Source organism: Equus caballus, chromosome 17 (genome assembly GCF_041296265.1).
Source record: "Equus caballus isolate H_3958 breed thoroughbred chromosome 17, TB-T2T, whole genome shotgun sequence".
Taxonomy (NCBI): Eukaryota; Metazoa; Chordata; class Mammalia; order Perissodactyla; family Equidae; genus Equus; species Equus caballus.
In genome coordinates, this window is record NC_091700.1 from 82,525,203 (window position 1) to 82,544,085 (window position 18,883).

At 36.2% G+C, this 18,883-nt stretch overlaps 1 protein-coding gene across 6 annotated transcripts in view; it reads left to right on the plus strand.

Moving 5' to 3' along the window:
• The window catches only part of GPC5 (glypican 5), a 1,274,841-nt gene that overhangs the window by 229,002 nt on the left and 1,026,956 nt on the right, over nt 1-18,883 (plus strand). For all 6 annotated transcript variants that reach the window (XR_011428046.1, XM_005601372.4, XM_070240389.1 and 3 more), the window contains exon 3: nt 3,609-4,303. Coding sequence is in view for 5 of the 6 variants with exons in the window: in XM_005601372.4 (XP_005601429.2) it covers nt 3,609-4,303 (695 nt within the window). In the remaining variant the exon portion in view is untranslated. The remainder of the gene's footprint in view (nt 1-3,608; nt 4,304-18,883) is intronic.

The following is an 18,883-nucleotide window of genomic DNA, read 5'->3' on the forward strand; positions in this document are numbered from 1 at the left end:
CATACTGCATAACATTTAAAAATGTCATTAAATTAATATTCCAGAAAACTTTTATTATACATTTTACTTTACAAAAAAATTGAGGAAATATGCAAAGATCATAGGGATGAATTCAGTATAAACACTTCCAGAGTGGAGAAATAGGTAATTCTTTCTTTTATTTAAATATGCCTATCTTCAGAGTTGCTGTGATGGTCTTCTGATAATTAAAGGAATTATTAAATGTGGTTGTATTAAAATTATTCGAAGACATTTTTGTTAAAAAAAATTCAAAAGGAATTACAATTCATTATTATAATGTGTGTGATAAAAACTAGGTGAGAAATTGCTCTTCAGATGATCTACCTGTCTATTCATCTATCCATAATTCAGTACAGAGGCATACATAGTTTCTGCCACAAACTAGCTCTGAAATGGCAGGGTAGTAATTAATTATCTGCTGCAGTAACAAAATCTGTAATTTGAGAATTACAGTGCACAAATATGTAAATTTACTCTGAAAATTTCTCTTCAAACCAGATACACATTGTAAAATATCTGATTAGCCATGGTCGATATGATTTAATCTTTCTTCATCTATTTCATTGCTATGTTTGAGTATATCTGTGGTCTTAAATTGTAATAGACACTTCAAATTTTGTATCAAAATGTTCACATATCAAAAGTAAAAAATATGAAAAGAGTCATAAAATATCTGTTCACATCATGCTGGGGAGGTTATTATAGCTGTTGTTTCAAGATCATTACGTTTTGGAATCAACTTTATCTTTAAAACAATAAAAGTCCTATAAATATTGTTTCTCTCATTGCAAAAATCTACCTGCATATGAATCTTTACTGATTTTGCAATTTGTCAAATTTAATTTTAAATTGATATTGCTGATTTTATCGCCACCAATTTTATTTAAGTTTAAATCCTTCAATTAAGCGTCAGCAATCATTTGTATATATAATAAAATGTCTCTGAAGGGAATATGGAAAAAGTTGATATAAAGTTTCTAGTTATAGGTGTTTTGTTATTAAATTTTCATAGAATGTTAATGTTGAAAATTGAAGTGGATGCAGATAAACTTCATGCATTTCAACTTCACTTCCTACTTAACGATATAGCACATAAATTAATTTTCTCATGAAGCTGGGAGAAATTATGTTTTATTCAATCAGTAATTAGATTGCAGCTTTTTATTTGATGTACCACTCTTAGGCATTAAAAGGAAACTTGGAAGTTTTCTGCCTTGATGGGCTTCATCTGATATCACTGAAAGAAGAGTTTATTAAAATCCTCAATGAAAAACAAGATAATTTTTTTTCTAGTCTATTCTTTAAATTCCTAAGCAAGCCTAGCAAATTTTTATTTCTTTTCAGTATATGCTACAATTTTTGGTACATCAATAGAAAGCTGTTACTTGTATAGTGTGGGTGAAGAGTATTTTTTATTTATTAAAACTTTGTAATGAAAGGAACTGTATAGTTTCTCTGTAATAATTAAGTAAATATGATGAATTATTCAGCACCTAACCTTCCTTTAATTTATAAACACTGATTTTATATATGGATTATTCTTTTGCAGAGCAGCAAAATATTTTGTTCTTTTGACAAATTTAAGCTCTTGTTAAAATCATAATGTTAATTGCATAAAATGGAAACGCAACTTCATGGTAAACATGAACAAAGTGAGAGTTTTGCAAGTTCAGAGTCAATACAAACAACTAATTTTAGTATATTTAACTTCTGATTTTATCAACTTTTCACAAAAAACTTTTCACAAAAAAATTATTAAGAAAATCATCCAATGTATTGGCTTCTAGATTGTTCAGTTTCTGATATAAATATTTATATATTAAAATTTTATGAAGCCATTAGGACCAAAAGTCACAAAAGTATGTTTATCCCTAAGCATTAAGGAATCAAATGTGTAGAGAACAATTGTTTACAGTTTTCGTCGTTGATTGGATTTCAGATTATCTGGGTCTCTTTTATAAGGGCACTAATTCCATTCATGAGGCTCCACCTTCATAACTTAATCACCTCCCAAAGGCCCCACTTCCAAATACCATCACTTTGGAGATTAGGTTTCCACATACGAATTTTGGGGGAAACACAAACATTTAGTCTTTAGCACGCCCCTTGATATATCACACTACAGCCTGGAACCCAACATGAATTATTCTCAGAACAGAATCAGAATACATGATATAGTCATATGCCATATAACAATGCCGACGATGGACCGCATATACAATGGTGGTCCCATAAGATTAAGACCATATAGTCAAGATGTGTAGTGGGCTCTACCATCTATGTTTGTGTAAGTAGGCCCTATGATGTACACACAAGGACAAAATTGCCTAATGGTGCATTTCTCGGAATGTATCCCTGTCATTAAGTGACAAATAACTGTATAGTATTTTATCTGTCTGTGCTCTTCATGAAAGTATTCTTTTGTTTATTTGTTTTTGGATGCTATGGCATATTCATAACGCAATTCCACTTCATCAGTAGCTCTCCCTGCACCTCTGCTTTTTATTATTTCATTTTATTCTACTGTCGTTCCATCTCTTTTTATAATATATTCAATGGTTTGATTACTGTGCTATTGTGTGGTCTTTTATAACCTAATTAAAAATAACTATGAGATTGGGGTTATGGAAGTTAATTTTATTGATGTATTTTATAATTATGTATTGATACAGTCCAGTGTCTTTATTTTGGCTAATTATAAAACTTAATTACTAGATTATCCAAGGTGGTCTACTGCTGCCTAAAGCTATCATTTTGAAATACAGTTTTTACTTGCTGAATACTAAAACCTCCTATTTTTAGATTTCTCCCTTGATTTGTGTATAATTATTCTCGGTTTTCTTGATGGATAAATTCATTTGGAAGCATCTGTTACTTAAGTAAGAAAATAAAATGTCCTACAGTTAAGTCTTTGAACATAAGATGATAAGAACATCAGAAGGCAGTTGAGAAGGTGGTCATACAATTATTTATTTTCAACAGTTAATACCACTTGACAATTGAGGAGCAGTTTAATTGTGAAATGTTTTGCTTTCTTTTAAATTTGAACAGGCTGTGAGGTCTGAGAATTGTCAGGTTTCCCTTTGGAAATTTTTCCTCTCTTTGCAGTAACTAGTGTACAACGTACTAGCATTCATTCTGAAAAAGAAAAAAAAAAACTATAAAAACAGAATAAGTGTTGAATCAAGTATTTAATGTCATAGTCTTTTATAAATAATGAACTTGTGGTCAGAAATTATTTTCTCAGTGACACCATTTTTTCTATCATTGCTGGGTTATGCATGACTATGGAATAAAATAAGTAAGAAACTGCCATACATATACCTTCTTTTGGATTGCTATACTTTTTAAAAGTGTTTAATTCTAGGAAACACTTTTCTATAAAACTTGCCTGTTGTGTGTAGTGCCCACTGTTGACCAGCCATTATCCTTGGAGAGCTAAATTGGGTTCAGTAGATTGAGCATTTCCGGTTAGAGACTTAGGTTAATTTAATGCATTAAGTTCATTTACTGTCTGGAGCAGATGGATGAACAGTTTCAGTATGAATACTAAGCCTTTTCATCCTTTACTTCTGCTTTTCTTACAGAGACCCTTGAAACTCTCATCAGACAAGCAGAAAATTACACCAGCATACTTTTTTGCAACACCTACAGGAACATGGCCTTAGAGGCTGCTGCTTCAATTCAGGAGTTCTTCACTGATGTAGGGCTCTATTTATTTGGTGCGGATGTTAATCCTGAAGAATTTGTAAACAGATTCTTTGACAGTCTTTTCCCTCTAGTCTACAATCATCTCATTAACCCTGGTGTGACTGAAAGCAGCCTGGAATACTCAGAATGCATCCGGATGGCCCGCAGGGACGTTAGTCCATTTGGTAATATTCCCCAAAGAGTGATGGGGCAAATGGGGAGGTCGCTGCTGCCCAGCCGCACATTTCTGCAGGCACTGAATCTGGGCATTGAAGTCATCAATACCACAGACCACCTGTATTTCTCCAAAGAGTGCGGCAGAGTCCTTCTGAGGATGGAGTACTGCCCTCACTGCCAGGGCCTGACTCTCAGTAAGCCTTGTATGGGGTACTGTCTCAACGTCATGAGAGGCTGCTTGGCACACGTGGCAGAGCTTAATCCACACTGGCATGCGTACATCCGGTCGTTGGAAGAGCTGTCAGATGCCATGCATGGAACATATGACATTGAACACGTGCTCTTGAACTTCCACTTGCTTGTTAATGATGCTGTGATGCAGGCTCACGTTGATGGACAAAACTTATCGGCACGGGTAAGCAGCCACTCTGCATTTCCTGTCTGATTTCTTACAACTTATATAAAGTTTGTTGAGTGTAAGCACATCACTATGTACTTTAAAATTATGGGAGATTAACAAGTTAATACTTTAGGAAATAGTGGGAGAATTCATGGGTTGTCATATTCGATTGAAGATACATATTTTATGTCTTACATTAAACATTTGGTTAGCTAAAATACCACTTTTTACTCTAAGTAGAAGCCTTCTCATAGAATTAGTTCAGTGAGGTAGAGTGGTCTCAGGTTTAAAGTCAGGACTGGCATGAATTTTGTTTTTTTTTTTTTTGAGGAAGATTAGCCTTGAGCTAACTACTACCAGTCCTCCTCTTTTTGCTGAGGAAGCCTGGCCCTGAGCTAACATCCGTGCCCATCTTCCCCTACTTTATATGTGGGATGCCTATCACAGCATGGTGTGCCAAGCAGTGCCATGTCCGCACCCAGGATCCAAACTGGTGAACTGGGGGCGGCTGAGAAGCAGAACGTGCGAACTTAGCCACTGGACCACTGGGCCAGCCCCTGAGACTGGCATGAATTTGAATCTGCGGTCTGGCAGTAGTTTGAAAGTCCCTTAGCTTCTTTGAGCCTCAATTTCCTCATTGATAAAGAAAGAAGAGTAATATAAATTTTAGAGTGTTCTTTTTGGGGAAGATAGGCAATATGTATGCAAACTACATAGTATGGTACGCAGTATTCAAAAAATGGATAGTTAGTGTTTCAAAGGAATTCAGCTTTAAAAGAGAAAATTCAGTTATGTATTCATTAAGTGAAGACTTGATAGCTTAATGTTCAAAAGTATTTCTTCAGAGACTCTCCAAAATCTGTCACAGTGATGGTGTGAAGATCTTTCAAAGTGTGGTATATACAGCATCACGATGTTTTATTCCAAGAAGACTTCAAGAACCAGAAACATCAAATCAAAGGACATGAGAGTTTTCTGTTTCCCCCACCTTCCGTAAAGCTATTTTCTTAAATAGTCACAGGCTCCCTTAGTAATAGTTCTCATATCCCACACAGTGAAATAGGACACGCTGCTGATGTTTATCCTAAATCTTTTCTCACGAAATAAAATTAGACTCCTCAGTGCCAACAGAATACATCTCCCCACTCTGGCACTGATTTACCGAATTAATAAACGTTCTCATTATTAACTTTCTAAGTCAGTTCCTTAAATTAATTTCTGATAGAAACTGGATCTGAAAATCTGTATGTCTAACCACCTTCTCCCTTTTTCTTCTTAACTTTCAGGGTTTTTGCAGAGCCTGTGTGCACTTATACGGTACCTTTATGCAAATTAGAAATGGTGCCCTCTTTAGATGGAAGCCACACCATGATATGGCTTGTCAGGTAGAGTGTGAGCTGGATTTCAACTCCCACTCACTGTTCCATTCGGCTGGGTGTTCTTATACAGTGAATAATGTTCCCAACCATATATCACGGTCTTGGTCTTTTTTGCAATCTCTCATTCCTTTACAGAGATCAGATATGTGCCAGAACTTTTGAAAGGGATATAGTAAAACACTCAAAATGAGAGTATAAAGATTTCTGAGGTTTCAAGTATTTCATAATTATGAGGAATAAGCATTTAGATCGAGGAAACAAAATGTCAGTATTATGATATTGAGTATCTCCAAAGGGAAAACAGGCACAAGGAATCTGAAACCAAGTCCAGACTTGATTATTAGTTTGGGGAATGCCATTTAATCATTCAGGGCCAAGGTTTTCTAATGTATATAAGTAGATAGATTTCTTTTTTCCTGAGCAAGATTCACCCTGAGCTAACATCCATGCCAATCTTGCTCTATTTTTTAGTATGTGGACTGCCAGCACAGCATGACGGCTAACAAAGCGGTCTAGATCTGCACCCAGGGACTGAACCTGGGCCACTGCAGAAGAGCACATGGAACTTAACCACTAGGCCACCGGGGCTGGCCCTGAATTTATTTTTAAGATCCTTCTTATTATGTATTTTGGAGACCTGGAGAGGCTTTGGTATCCTTAAAAATCATCACAGAGAAAATTACTTTTTCTATATCAAAGACTAAAATAACACAGGTGTGTGGTTAACTAGACATATTTTCAAATTGTGATTTTGCTACTCATTAGACATGTGACCTGGGCAAGCTGCTAAAACCTTTTGAGTCTGACTTGCCTGGGTGAAGAAGGGGCAGTCATGGTTTAAGGGAGATAACGAGGGTAAGGATCTGACAAGGTAGTTGCTACCTGAGAACTTGCTTTTTTCTTTCCCTGTTCTGAAGCCAGTCCTGAGAAAACAGTGAAGCAGGTTACTTTAGTATCTCAATGGGCTAGAATCATCGTCGTGCTTGTGTTTTATAAACAAATTTTAAACAAAACTTTTGTCATATGAAACTCCTTGGTGGCTTTTCAAAGACCATTCTTTTCTTTTAAGCAAAGAGTTCGATTTCATATAAGAAATAGTCTTATGACTATCTTGAGAAACATTCATATAAGAAATAGTCTTATGACTATCTTGAGAAACATCAATAATTACTGATAAATTGTAGACTTTTTTCTAAATAAAACAACTGAGATTCTCTTTTTTACTTATGGTGACAGAAGAAGGAGAAACTGGCTTTAAATTCATTGAAAATTGACTCATTAATATTTATTTCTGCCAACTTCAAAGTGATTTATAAACTGTTTATCAAGCTTTGATAACCAGTTCACACATCAATGAATTTAACAAATTCAAAATAAATTACTGGAAAGCCAGCGAATAATGACCTTTTCACATTCCCAAAGCAATCTCTTAGATCTAGTACTTTCAAGTCTAGTCCTAGTAAATACATATTTCCACTTTAAGAAATCCTTAGAGGTACCTAATGTATCATATTTCTATTGAATGAATTTCAACTGGCAAAAATAATGTGCTCAGTTTCCTGAGAAAGTTGTGAGCATCTTCTATTTGGTAAACCATTACGGAAGCAAAATCTAATTTACAGTAGCATATTGTAATTTTATAATTATCCTGGGGATTAAGACAAAAGTTAATCGAACATTAGCAGAGAGTCAACAAAGCATACATATTAGAAGCACAGGCTCTGCTGTCCGAATGGATTTCACATCTGTCTCTATCACTTACTAGCTGTGAGTTTGGGCATTTAATTATTTAATCTCCCTTTACTTCAGTTTCTTCTTTGATGAAAAGGGGCAATAACAATACTTACATCAAAGAGTTCTTGTGAGAATAAAATCAACTTTCACAATCAGACTAGTGTCTTGTACATGGTAAGTGTTTAAATCCTGCTAATTATTATCACATTATATTATTTATAAATACTTCGTTAATTTCTCTGACATTTTAAATGCTCTTTAGGAAATCAATTCTTTACTTTATAAATAAAAGCTTGATTTTTTTGAGGTTGTATTTGCTATTAATTGCATTTAGCAATGAATAATAATTATTTACATTATATCATTTATTATAGTATTTATAGCAATAATTTAGTGTTTTAACTTATCAAAGGAACAAGAACGCAGGACTTGGGTTAATTTCAATGTTTCATCACCTTTCAAAGGGCATATTTGTTACCAAGAAACTCAGCTGAACATTGATTCTATACAATTTTACAAACAAAAGTGTTTTTTTCCAACTTTATTGAGATTTAATTGATAAAATAGAATTGTTCTTTACATATATGGTAGTATCCACCAGTGAAACCATCTGGTCCAGGGCTTTCCTTTGTTGAGAGGTTCAATCTCCTTACTCATTATTGATCTATTCAGATTTTCTATTTTTTCCTGATTCAGCCTTGGTTCGTTCTATGTTTCTAGGAATTTATCCATTTCTTCTAGGTTGTCCAATTTGTTGGTGTATAATTGTTCATAGAAGTCTCTTATGATCCTTTGTATTTCTGTGGTGTTGGTTGTAATGTCTCCTCTTTCACATATAATTTTATTTATTTGAGTCCTCTTTCTTTTTATCTTAGTCTAACTAAAGACGTCATTTTTTTTAATCTTCTCAAAAACCAGCTCTTAATTTTTTTTGTATGCTTTCTATTCTTTTTCTGGTTTTTATTTCATTTATTTCTGCTCTGATCTTTGTTATTTCCTTCCTTCTGGTGACTTTGGGTTTAGTTTGTTTTTCTTTCTCTAGGTTCTTGAGGTGTAAATGTAGGGTGCTTATTTGTGACTTTTTTCTCTTTAATGTAGGTGTTTATTACTATAAACTTTCTTCTTAGAATTGCTTTTGCTGCATCTCATAAGTTTTGTTATACTGTGCTTCCACAGCTGGAAGCAGGGAGCTCACTCCAGATTGTATGGCACTCTGCTGGGGTTGGGGTTTATGACGAGAGTGTGTCTCAACCTTTCCCACTGTTTCAATGTGTAGGAGTCACTTAGCTAGTTTCTGGATTTCTTTCAGAGGAAATTGCTCTGTGTGAAGCTGTACATTCAGTGCATTTGTAGGAGGAGGGGAGTTCCTATGGAAACTAGAAGCCTCCTATGTCATCATCTTGGGAATTTCTACCACAAAAAGGTTTTTTTAAAGTCTATTTTAATTGGATTAAGATAATAATTTCCAACAATAAAAGTCCTCCTCTGTATTTTTAAATAGATAATTAGTTTTTCACATATCTTACCTATGCACTATTAATAGAGATTCAGTTGGTTGCATCCAAATTACTTTAGAATAACTGTGTACTTCAGTTTTAATACCTATCAAAATTTAGTTTAAGGTGAATTGTACACATTAATGCACTCGAATTAATCTCTGTTGTTGAGATAACTAGTATCTCATCACTTTCTCTATAATCATCCACATCTGAATCTGTAGAATGAAAGCATAGTGAATTAATCATGTATTTTTAGGTATCTCAATGATATCTTTGTATATAAATTGAAAGGAAAATTAAAATAATAGCCTGAATTATTTATGGTAAAGCACTAATTTTGTTCTGTTTCTTTTTTTATGCGCTATATATTTTCCTAAAATCACTGTGTATGGGATTTTGCATAATAGACATTATGGGACAAATAACATTGAGGCAAAATACTCAAAACTTCAGTCTCCAAAGTGACCCAAGTACAATACAATGCCATCTTAATTTTAGATATCTTAAATTCATAATTTACAATCTACAGTAAATACAGCACTTGAGGTTGACAACAGTCATGATGTTTGCTTAGTACAGATACCCATAATTCTTTATTTCTACCTAGTTTTCTAAGAAAGGCATATTATTAAAAGTCTTGTGAAGGTTTGAAGGCCAATGAAGGGACGTCTGACAAAGATCTCCCAGAACAGTGGTCCATCACATTTGTGGATAGCTCTAGTTGTTGCAATGTTCATCCCTATGATGAATGAATATCTGCATCTTGAACTGCCATGCATGGGACTCTAGAATGTGATGCTTTGAAGACAGGGACTAAGTCTTGTTTATCTTAGACTTTAAATGTTTGAGGGCTATAATTCTCTCTCTTTGCCTGACATCTTTCTAAGCTATTCACTCCCATTTTATTCAATTCTTCTTTGTATGCTTTCTTGTTAAGATTACAATTTTAACTGCACAGCTCTGTCTTGCTCTCCTGGAGGACCTGCTGACTCAGGAGAGAGTTGGCCAGACTGGAGGAAGCCTGGAGCTTGACAACCGATGGACGCTGGGCATGGATCTTTCCATTGCCTCACCACCACAGCCAGAGGCTTCTCCTTCCTCAGGGATCTGGCCTTGGAGGATGCCTGGTTGTGCTCTCAGGCCTCTGGAAAGCGCGCTTTTTGGAAAATCAGGAATGGAAGGATAGTTTTCAGAACCTTTGAGTTCCTCCTCAACTTTTGCATCGTGTATGCATTTGCTTTGTTATCCAGGTTTCTCTGAGCTAACAGAGCTCTTATCCCAATAGCATGAGTTTTTGTCTCCTGAGAATAAGAAGGTTTTAATAATACCCAGTTTTTAATTTTTCTGAAATAATTTTTGCTTGAATTCTGTAAGTGTATAGCCGTTCAAATAAATCACTGTTGTTTTCAGCTGGTTTGGAATGATTCTCTTCTACCTTAAATGGGGTAAATTCTCTCTAATGTGAACACTGCATAAAAATATGTTACTTTTTCTTGATGCAGTTCAACAAGGACTGGATGTTTCTGCTGGATCTTTTGCCTCTCCCTTTCTACCGGGGTGTTTTCTGAATGCACAAAGTTTTCTTGGTTGGAGATTTTTCAAATGATTTTTAAGTGTATGGATAACTTTTGCTTTTGCAGTTCATTTTGTGCACATTTGCTTTCTTTTTTTCCTTGAGAATTTGTAAATTAGTATTTAACTCAGTTGCATAAGTCAGCAGTCCTTTGGTTTCATGAGTTGAGAGGTCTCCATTTTCTGATGATGTAACCAGCTCTACATTCCTACAATGCATGTTGTCTTCCCCAAGGACAACGGCACAATGGCTCATCTCTAGCAAGTGTCCACCTAGAGGCTTGATCTGACTCTCTTTATTATTAAGAACTTGCTCCACAGGTAGGGTTTTCTGAAAATTTTTTTCTCTGTAGTAATTTTGCCTATTCTTTCCTTCCATTTCTGAGATTTTTATAGGAGCAGCTTTATACTTTTCCAAAGATTGGAATTTTCCTCTAAACCCTCTATCAGTGCTATCTGAAGGTAATCTCCCTTCTTCTGATGGGTTTTGAAGGACTGTTTGGTTGCAGCAACTTGATGCTGGATTTGCTTGGATGTATCTTCTGAGTTAATCTTGCTTTTAATCTCATTCCTTGGGGATCTGGACTTGGGCTAAACTCTCCTGGTAGCACCCCCACTGCTGGGCACAGAGTCTTCAGGATCACACAGAACATCATGGCCATCAGTGGACCCTCCATGGGCCCCAAGGCCACTGATGGCTCACCCCATGTTGCCATGACTCTGTGGCCACAAAGACCATACAGCCCTGCATTGAGAATTCTTCCCAGAATCTCCCTGGTGCCTAGAAACCAGGGCTGACCTCAGTGGAGGTGGTAGAAGTCACAAGTAAAACAGTGCCTCCAAACCTTTCCCACATCTTGACCCACAAAGTCATCTCCTGTGACACTGTGGGTATGGATTAGGCTCTGTAGGCCAAAGAGGATGGTCAGTAGCTCTGTCCAGCCTAGGCCTTTCCTGGCTGCACCAAGAACCAAGCAGGAAATGTCTTTCTACATCTGTAATCTGTTCTTGGTCACTGGTTGGGAAGCTCCACGGCGGAGGGTTGCAGGCCCCCAACCTGGCCACTGATCCTCTTCTTCTTCAATGAACTTTTCATTTTGTGCCCTTGGAGTCCTAATCCAGCCAAAGATGATCAGAGAAGACCCGACTCTCAGTGCCCCACTTGGTTTGTGTCTAGCTGGCTATGAATGTGTGTGGGGAAGGGTGTGAGAGGCATTATGATGGGCCCTGTGTAGAGTTTTAATCACTTCTCTTTTCATATTTAACAACTGGAGAATGAGTAATAGGAATTTTTGAAGTGTTCACATTTCAAGAATGTGCAATCTAACTATGTGATCTTTTGCTCCACTCTCATTTTTCTCCTCTGACTGAGCCCACAGGGCCTGCATGGATCAGAACGGCTAGTAGCTGACATCTAACTCTTCAGGAGCCACATTTTTAGTCTGGTGGAACCTCCCACTTTTTAAAACTGAGGCTTGCTCACTCCTTCTTACATTTTCAGCCACTCCCTGTGTTCATTTGGAGATGAGAATAAGCAAATGAGGCACTGCTGTAGTTACTGCTGCAATCATTGCAAAATTACCCAAGGGAAATGTAAATAGTGATAGAAATAGGAAACCAGGAAAGGTGCATGGTAGGGTAGGAGAAGGTCAGCGTTAAGATGTGCACTGAACTCTTCAGTGACCTTTGAGCTATATTATCTGTATAATATGGCTAGTTTGATTTGAAGAATCCTACCTCATTCCATCAACCGATAGTAGATATTTGACACTGGATATCACAATTACACAACGAGCCTTGCATTCCAAGGTGACTTCCAGGTTTTGATCTATGAATAGGAAACCTTTATCCTCCAATTAGATAGAGGACTCTAACAACAATCTACCGTGTTGCTAAATGCTGTGTAGTTATAAAAATCTAACATTGGAATAATATTCCAGTGTTCCTTCCTTCACTAAGTGTAATGCTAATTATTGGTATTCACCTTTCAAGCAGCTTTATTGTGCTACTTATTCCCAGAATAAGAATTGGATAAATCTTTCACAACTGCTCATTACATACTAGTTTTAGAGGCAAATTTTTTAGGGTTTGAAAATTGTATTTTGATCTAACATATTGAGAAAAAAAGGCACTAGAAAAAAATACTGTGCTTATAATGGATGGGGTGTTTTTGGTGGGAAGTGATGGAAACTCAAATTCATTTAAACCCTCCTAAGGAAGGAGGGGAATATTAGACCATATAACTAAAAAGTCAGATAACTGAAGGTCTGATTTGATCTAGTTCCTCATAAACGTCATCAGGATTCTTCTCTACCTCTCAATGAAGCTGTGGTCTCTTGGTTTGTTTTTCAGGCAGGCTGTCCCTGGTACAGCTAGGTGTGTGGTACCTGGTACAGGTAGCTATGTGGTAACAAGCTAGACCGTAAAACCTCTGGGCTCATCATCTTTCAGTTTAGCAAAAAAAATGGGACTTATTTTTTATTGATCAAAATACCCTATGCTCTTGCTCATTGCTCTGATTTTGATCCTCTTTGTTTCCCTGAAGTATCTACTGACACTCTGACTGTCCACTGTTGGGTTATATTCTCACACTGGAGCCACGTTTGGAGTCAGCTGACCTAAACATGTCAGCAGAGAGTTGGAGAGGGTGTTCTCAGAAGATGAATACAGCACAGCAACAAGAACAGAAAACAAAAAACAAAAATGAAACAAACAGGAAATGAAGGCGTATCCTTTATAATAATAAAGGATGCTATCCATAATGAGTATCTGTTAGGAATATGGCAAATAGCACCAACATACATGTAAGAATAAAGTAAGATAAAAGATAATAGAAACAAATATATACATTAAAGATAAAACTAATAGAAAAATGAAAAATTTTAGAACTATTATATAATTCCAAGAGCACAGTGGAATTACTGGAAGTATTTGCTTTAAAATCAGAAATAAGATGTCCCTGTTATATATTACACTCTCCAAGTTAATGTTACCTGGAGGCACTAATTAGTACAATTAGGCAACACATCAATAAAAGATAACCTGATAAAAATGGGTAAAGAGTTTAAGCAGACATTCTCCAAAGAAAGTGTATAAATGGCTAATAAACATGAAAAACTATTCTACCTCATTAGTCATTAGGAACATGCACCTCAAAATCACCATGAGACAATGATACTTCACACCCCCTAGGATGGCCATAATATAAATGGTAGAGAGTAACTAGGGTTGGTGAGGCTGTGGAGAAATTTGAATGATCATACATTGCTGGAGGGCTTGTATAATGGTGCAGACACTTTGGCAAACAGTTTGGCAGTTCCTCATATAGTTAAACATAGAGTTACTCGATGACCCAGGAATTCCATGCCAAGGTATATACCCAAGAGAATTTAATACATTTGTTCACAAAAAATATAGATATTCACGGCAGCTTTATTCATAATAGCCAAAAAGTGGAAATGACCTAAGTGTTCATCAACTGATGCCTGGATAAATAAAATGTTTTATAGTCATATGGTGGAACATTATTCAGTGATAAAAAAGAAGTGTAGTACTGATACATGATACAATATGATTGGACCTTGAAAATATTATGCTGTGTGAAAGAAGTTAGTCACAAAAGGCCGCATATTATATTATTCTGTTCGTATGAAATGCCCAGAATAGCTAATCCATTGAGGCAGAAAGTAGATTAGGGGTTACCAGGGGCTGGGGAGGATGCAGGAATGGGGGATTATTGCTAATGTATATAGGATTATTTTGGGAGGAGAGTCATAAAAATATTGTAAAATTAAATAGTGGTGATGGTTGTTGCACACCTCTGTCAATATAGTAAAATTCCCTGAATTGTACATTTCAAAAAGGTGAATTTTATAGTAAGTGAATTATGTAACAATAAAGTTGTTATAAAAATTATAATGTATAAAATTATAATGTATATTATAATGTATAAAATATATAATGTATAATGTATAAAAATTATGTATAAGTTTGAAGATTGACTCTTACAAATTGAAAATCAGTATATTCCAGTGAATAATTTCCATTTATAAATTTGTTCCTTTTGTTGGCATATGCTTCTTGAGATTCTGAGAACTCAGAAGAACAATGTGTCTTTTCATTTGTTATCCAAATGACACACTAAAAATGTTTTTAGCAACATTTTATCATTAATGCTACAAGGTCCTTCAGGGAAAAAATTTCCCCCATATATTAAAAGGTTTTGTTTTCCCCACAGACAGTAAAATTTCAGACCTTGAAAAACTGTTTTTCTCATTCAAGAAACCCTTGAGTCAGATAATTATCCAAACATTCAACAAACATATATTGATGCTTTCAATGTACCAGTACTGCTAAACATTGGGTATACACCAGCTACTCATGCAGCTGCACTGTGGAACTTACAGTAGAATAACTCACTTGTCTACACCACTTTAGCATCTCTAGTCTATTCTCTGCTCAGAAGTCAGAATGATCTTTCCAAAACAAGAAATAGATTATGCTTGAAATCTTTCAGTGGCTTCCTATTGACCTTAGAATAAAATCTAAACGCCTTTCTATTGACCTTTAGTGCTTTGCACATCTGGCCTTTATTATCACTTTGCCTTCATCTCGAGGGTAATAATTGTATAATAATTATTTGCTCCAGCCATGCTGGAATTCTCTTGATTCTTTTAGCACATAATCCTCTCTCTTGACTCTTGTCAGTTACATTTTTGTGAATGAAATAGACTCTTCCCCACCCCTGCCCCTTTATCTAGCTAGTGCTAGTGCTGGTCCTCATACTGTTCTCATCTTCGTTACTACCAACTCCAGGAAACTTTCCCTGACCTCCGTAGAAAAGGTTAGGTAACTCTGTAATATATACTAGTGACACAGTAACTTTTCTGTTACAGTATGTTGCATACATGCAGTTATGTAATTATTCATTTATATTTTATATTGAGTTGTATGTGCCAAGAGGGCAGGGACTGTCTGTTGTGTTCATCGCCGTATCCCTAGAATCTAAATCTGGATTGAGAAGTGAATTCCTCAGTGAATACCTTTTGATCAACAGTAAATCTGCTGTTCTCCTGCATTCCCTGGGCTATTGGAATTGTCTCCAAATGGATCTCTCTCCTCCGCCTTTGCCTTCTGGGTCTATATGAAAAAAATCCACAGTCCTCAGCATTGTGTGGGTCCATTGTGTGGGTCCATTGCGGGTGTCAGGGTACCACCCCTTTCTCACTCATCCATCTCATTCCCCTTCTCCTGATCTGCCCTCCTTGCACTCATGCTCCATATGAAAGTACATCCCCATGGCGCCTCAACCCCATGTTGACTTGAATATTCTTCTACTATGTATAACTCACCAACAAAACTGGAAGCTTGTCCAGAGAATTTACTGGATCTTTTTCATATCTTTATATCCCCAGTGCCTATTAAAGTGTCTGGCAATGTTTGTTGAACTGAAATGACCTCCAAACTCCACAGTAGAAACTTCTTGATTAATGCACTGAATTAGTTTTAATTTCAGGCATTTACAATTTTTCAGTGAATCTTAAATTACTAACATTTCATATCTCCCATGAGAGCACAGCCAGACAGTTGTGATAATCTATGATTCTTTTAATGAATGCACAAAATGCTTCCATTTAAGCTTTTATATAGATAAATATTCTGGCAATATTAATATTATATCTGCATTTATCTTAAGCCCATTCAAAAATCCCATTTATCAAATTAGGTTGTTAGAAATAAGGGAAAAGCAAAACTAATAAATATTAAAAACAAATTTTGATAGAAGTGCCTATAATCTACTCTACATAGTTCTGGGAGTGGTCCTGCACCGTGCCTTCCACCTTTCAGTTCTCAGTCCAGGAAGGCAAACATCAGGGGTTTGGGCATCTCCATTCCATGTACTACTTTGTTACTAGGGCAACCAGAGCCGCTCAGGAGCCAGTGCAGGACTGAGGACTACTGTGAACCTAGATGGCTTTTAGGTTATACAGATCTGTTTCTGGTTTACAGAATCCTCATGGTTCGTCTAAGGAAGTTTTATAAACTACTTTCTGAGATTCATTAGTGTTCTTTTAGATGTTTAGCGTAGGCGTTCTTTGAAAAGGATTGCATGATCTTAAGTTTGGGGGAAAAGTTCATACAGTATCCATCTCCTAGAGAATATTAGGTTATCTCCATGCAGATTAGTGTGTCAAAGGCTTTAATAAATCCTGCTATTTAAAAATATCCTTTAACCATATTAAGTAACCGTATTTTTTGTTTGTTTCCTTCATTTTTTTTCTCTGATTTTTCTCCCCAAATTCCCCCAGTATATAGTTGTATTTTTTAGTTGTGGCATGTGGGACGCCGCCTCAACATGGCCTGATGTGCGGTGCCATGTCAGCGCCCAGGATCAGAACCAGAGAAACCCTGGGCCGCCAAAGCGGAGCATGCAAACTTAACCACTCGGCCATGGGGCCAGCCTCTAAGTAACTATATTAAGTAAAACATTTCTAATATGTGTTTAAACAACACCCCATTTTTGCCTGGACACATTACAGATTTTCTGCTAAAAACACTTTAGAAAATGCTACTCAGAGGTATGTTTTATGATTTATTTGGGGCTTTGGCCACAAGTAAATTACTTTTGGGGGAAGTTGAAGGCAGTGTAGCCTGGTACCTGGCCAGATTGCTTCAATTTTAAAGCTAGACTTTTGGCAGCTATGATCCTCTGATGGATCCCCTCACAACACAGAAGGGTCAGTCACCCCAACATTTACCATGGGCTCTGGGAACACAATCTGGAAACTGAATTCCTTTGAAAATTCCATGTGAATTTGATTGAATTGTATTTTTCCACAGGTGTATCAGTATGAAAATAAAAGACTAAAGATTCTCCTGACGTTCTAAAAGCTGTCTATATCCATAAAGAGATGAGAGTAAACATGTCTGGGACAAATATCTTTGCCTGTATATTATTCTTCTAGCTTTACACTAAACATTTTTATTCAATTCCTTATCTACATAAACTGAGAGGTGTAATATTCACAAGGACCATTAGGATGAATTCTCTAGTTCAAAGCATACACCAAAAGCAATGTAAATCTTGCAGTTTAAAAATATATATTATTTGGACAGCTTGGTCTTCCCTCACTAACTTGGATGAAGATATGAACACTTCATAAATATATTAAAAATTCATAATATTTAATAATGATTAGAATGCGATCTTTACTTATCGATCAACAAATAATATAATCTATGCAATTAAAATGCACATCACAATCCTAGGTATCCTTGATAGAGGGTCCTTATTTTCACACTAGGATATACAAGGCCACTGCTGTGTCCCAGCCCAGAAGATAATACCTAGAACCCCTCCATCCCACTGTCTGGCCTCCCCTGACTTTGCTGTTGGCCTTTCCTCACACATTTCGTACAGAACGAGTCTCATCCAGTTCAGAGACAGCAAAAGACACTTCCTTTCAACTTACTAACCCCCCGTCTTGGAAGTCTTAAGATTGGTGAAAAAAGAGACCAAATTAAAATTGAGAGATGGATAAATGCAAATAAAAATAAAATACTTACATTCATTTTGGTCTACAAAGGAGAAATTTTTTAAAATAAAACAACTAAAAGTAGTTTTATATTTATGAAAACTTTGACATAAGCGAGAAAGCATTTCCCCCTTTTAAAATACTTGGTTTAATGCCTGGATCGTCAGACGTGGCCACATGATGATAGTACCTATATCTTCTTTTCAGTTTTCCTCATTTTCCTCAGTTCCCAGTATAAAAAGAGTGTAGTTAACAGTAATGTCTTTCCTCCCTTCCTATACTTTTCTCATTCTCCGCCTCTGATCATTTCAGGTTTCTGAGACAAAAACTGGTTTATTCCTAGAGTCACTTTGAGGACGCTTGTCATATCAGCCTGCTAGAAATTGATTTCTCAGGTTAAATTACCACCTTATTTGTATATTTCCAAGGCAATTTCTGAGCACCAGATTGATACATACAGTTTTCTACTTGACACTCTCTCTCAGAATGTCCCCAAACTCTTCAAAAGCCACAAATCCAATCATCTTGTCTCCCAAACCTGGTTACTCTGTGGTATCCTCTGGCTGAGTACATCCACCCAGAATCCTAGGAATCATCCCTGACACCTTCTTTACCTCCCGCCAAATTTCCAGTCCTGATTCCTATTGATTTCACATCCTAAATATATCTCAAATATGTTTGGGTCTCTCCTTTATACCACCAGCTGTTATTTTGCTTGGATGATTTCAGACAGGTGTGTCTTAGTCTAATCTCATTCAATTTCCCATCTCCCCTATTGCCCCATCCCATCTATAGGGTCACGAGAATAACATTTGGAAAACTCAGTTGTAACCTCATTTTCTCAGGATATAATGCCCTTCAGTGGTAGACTGGACA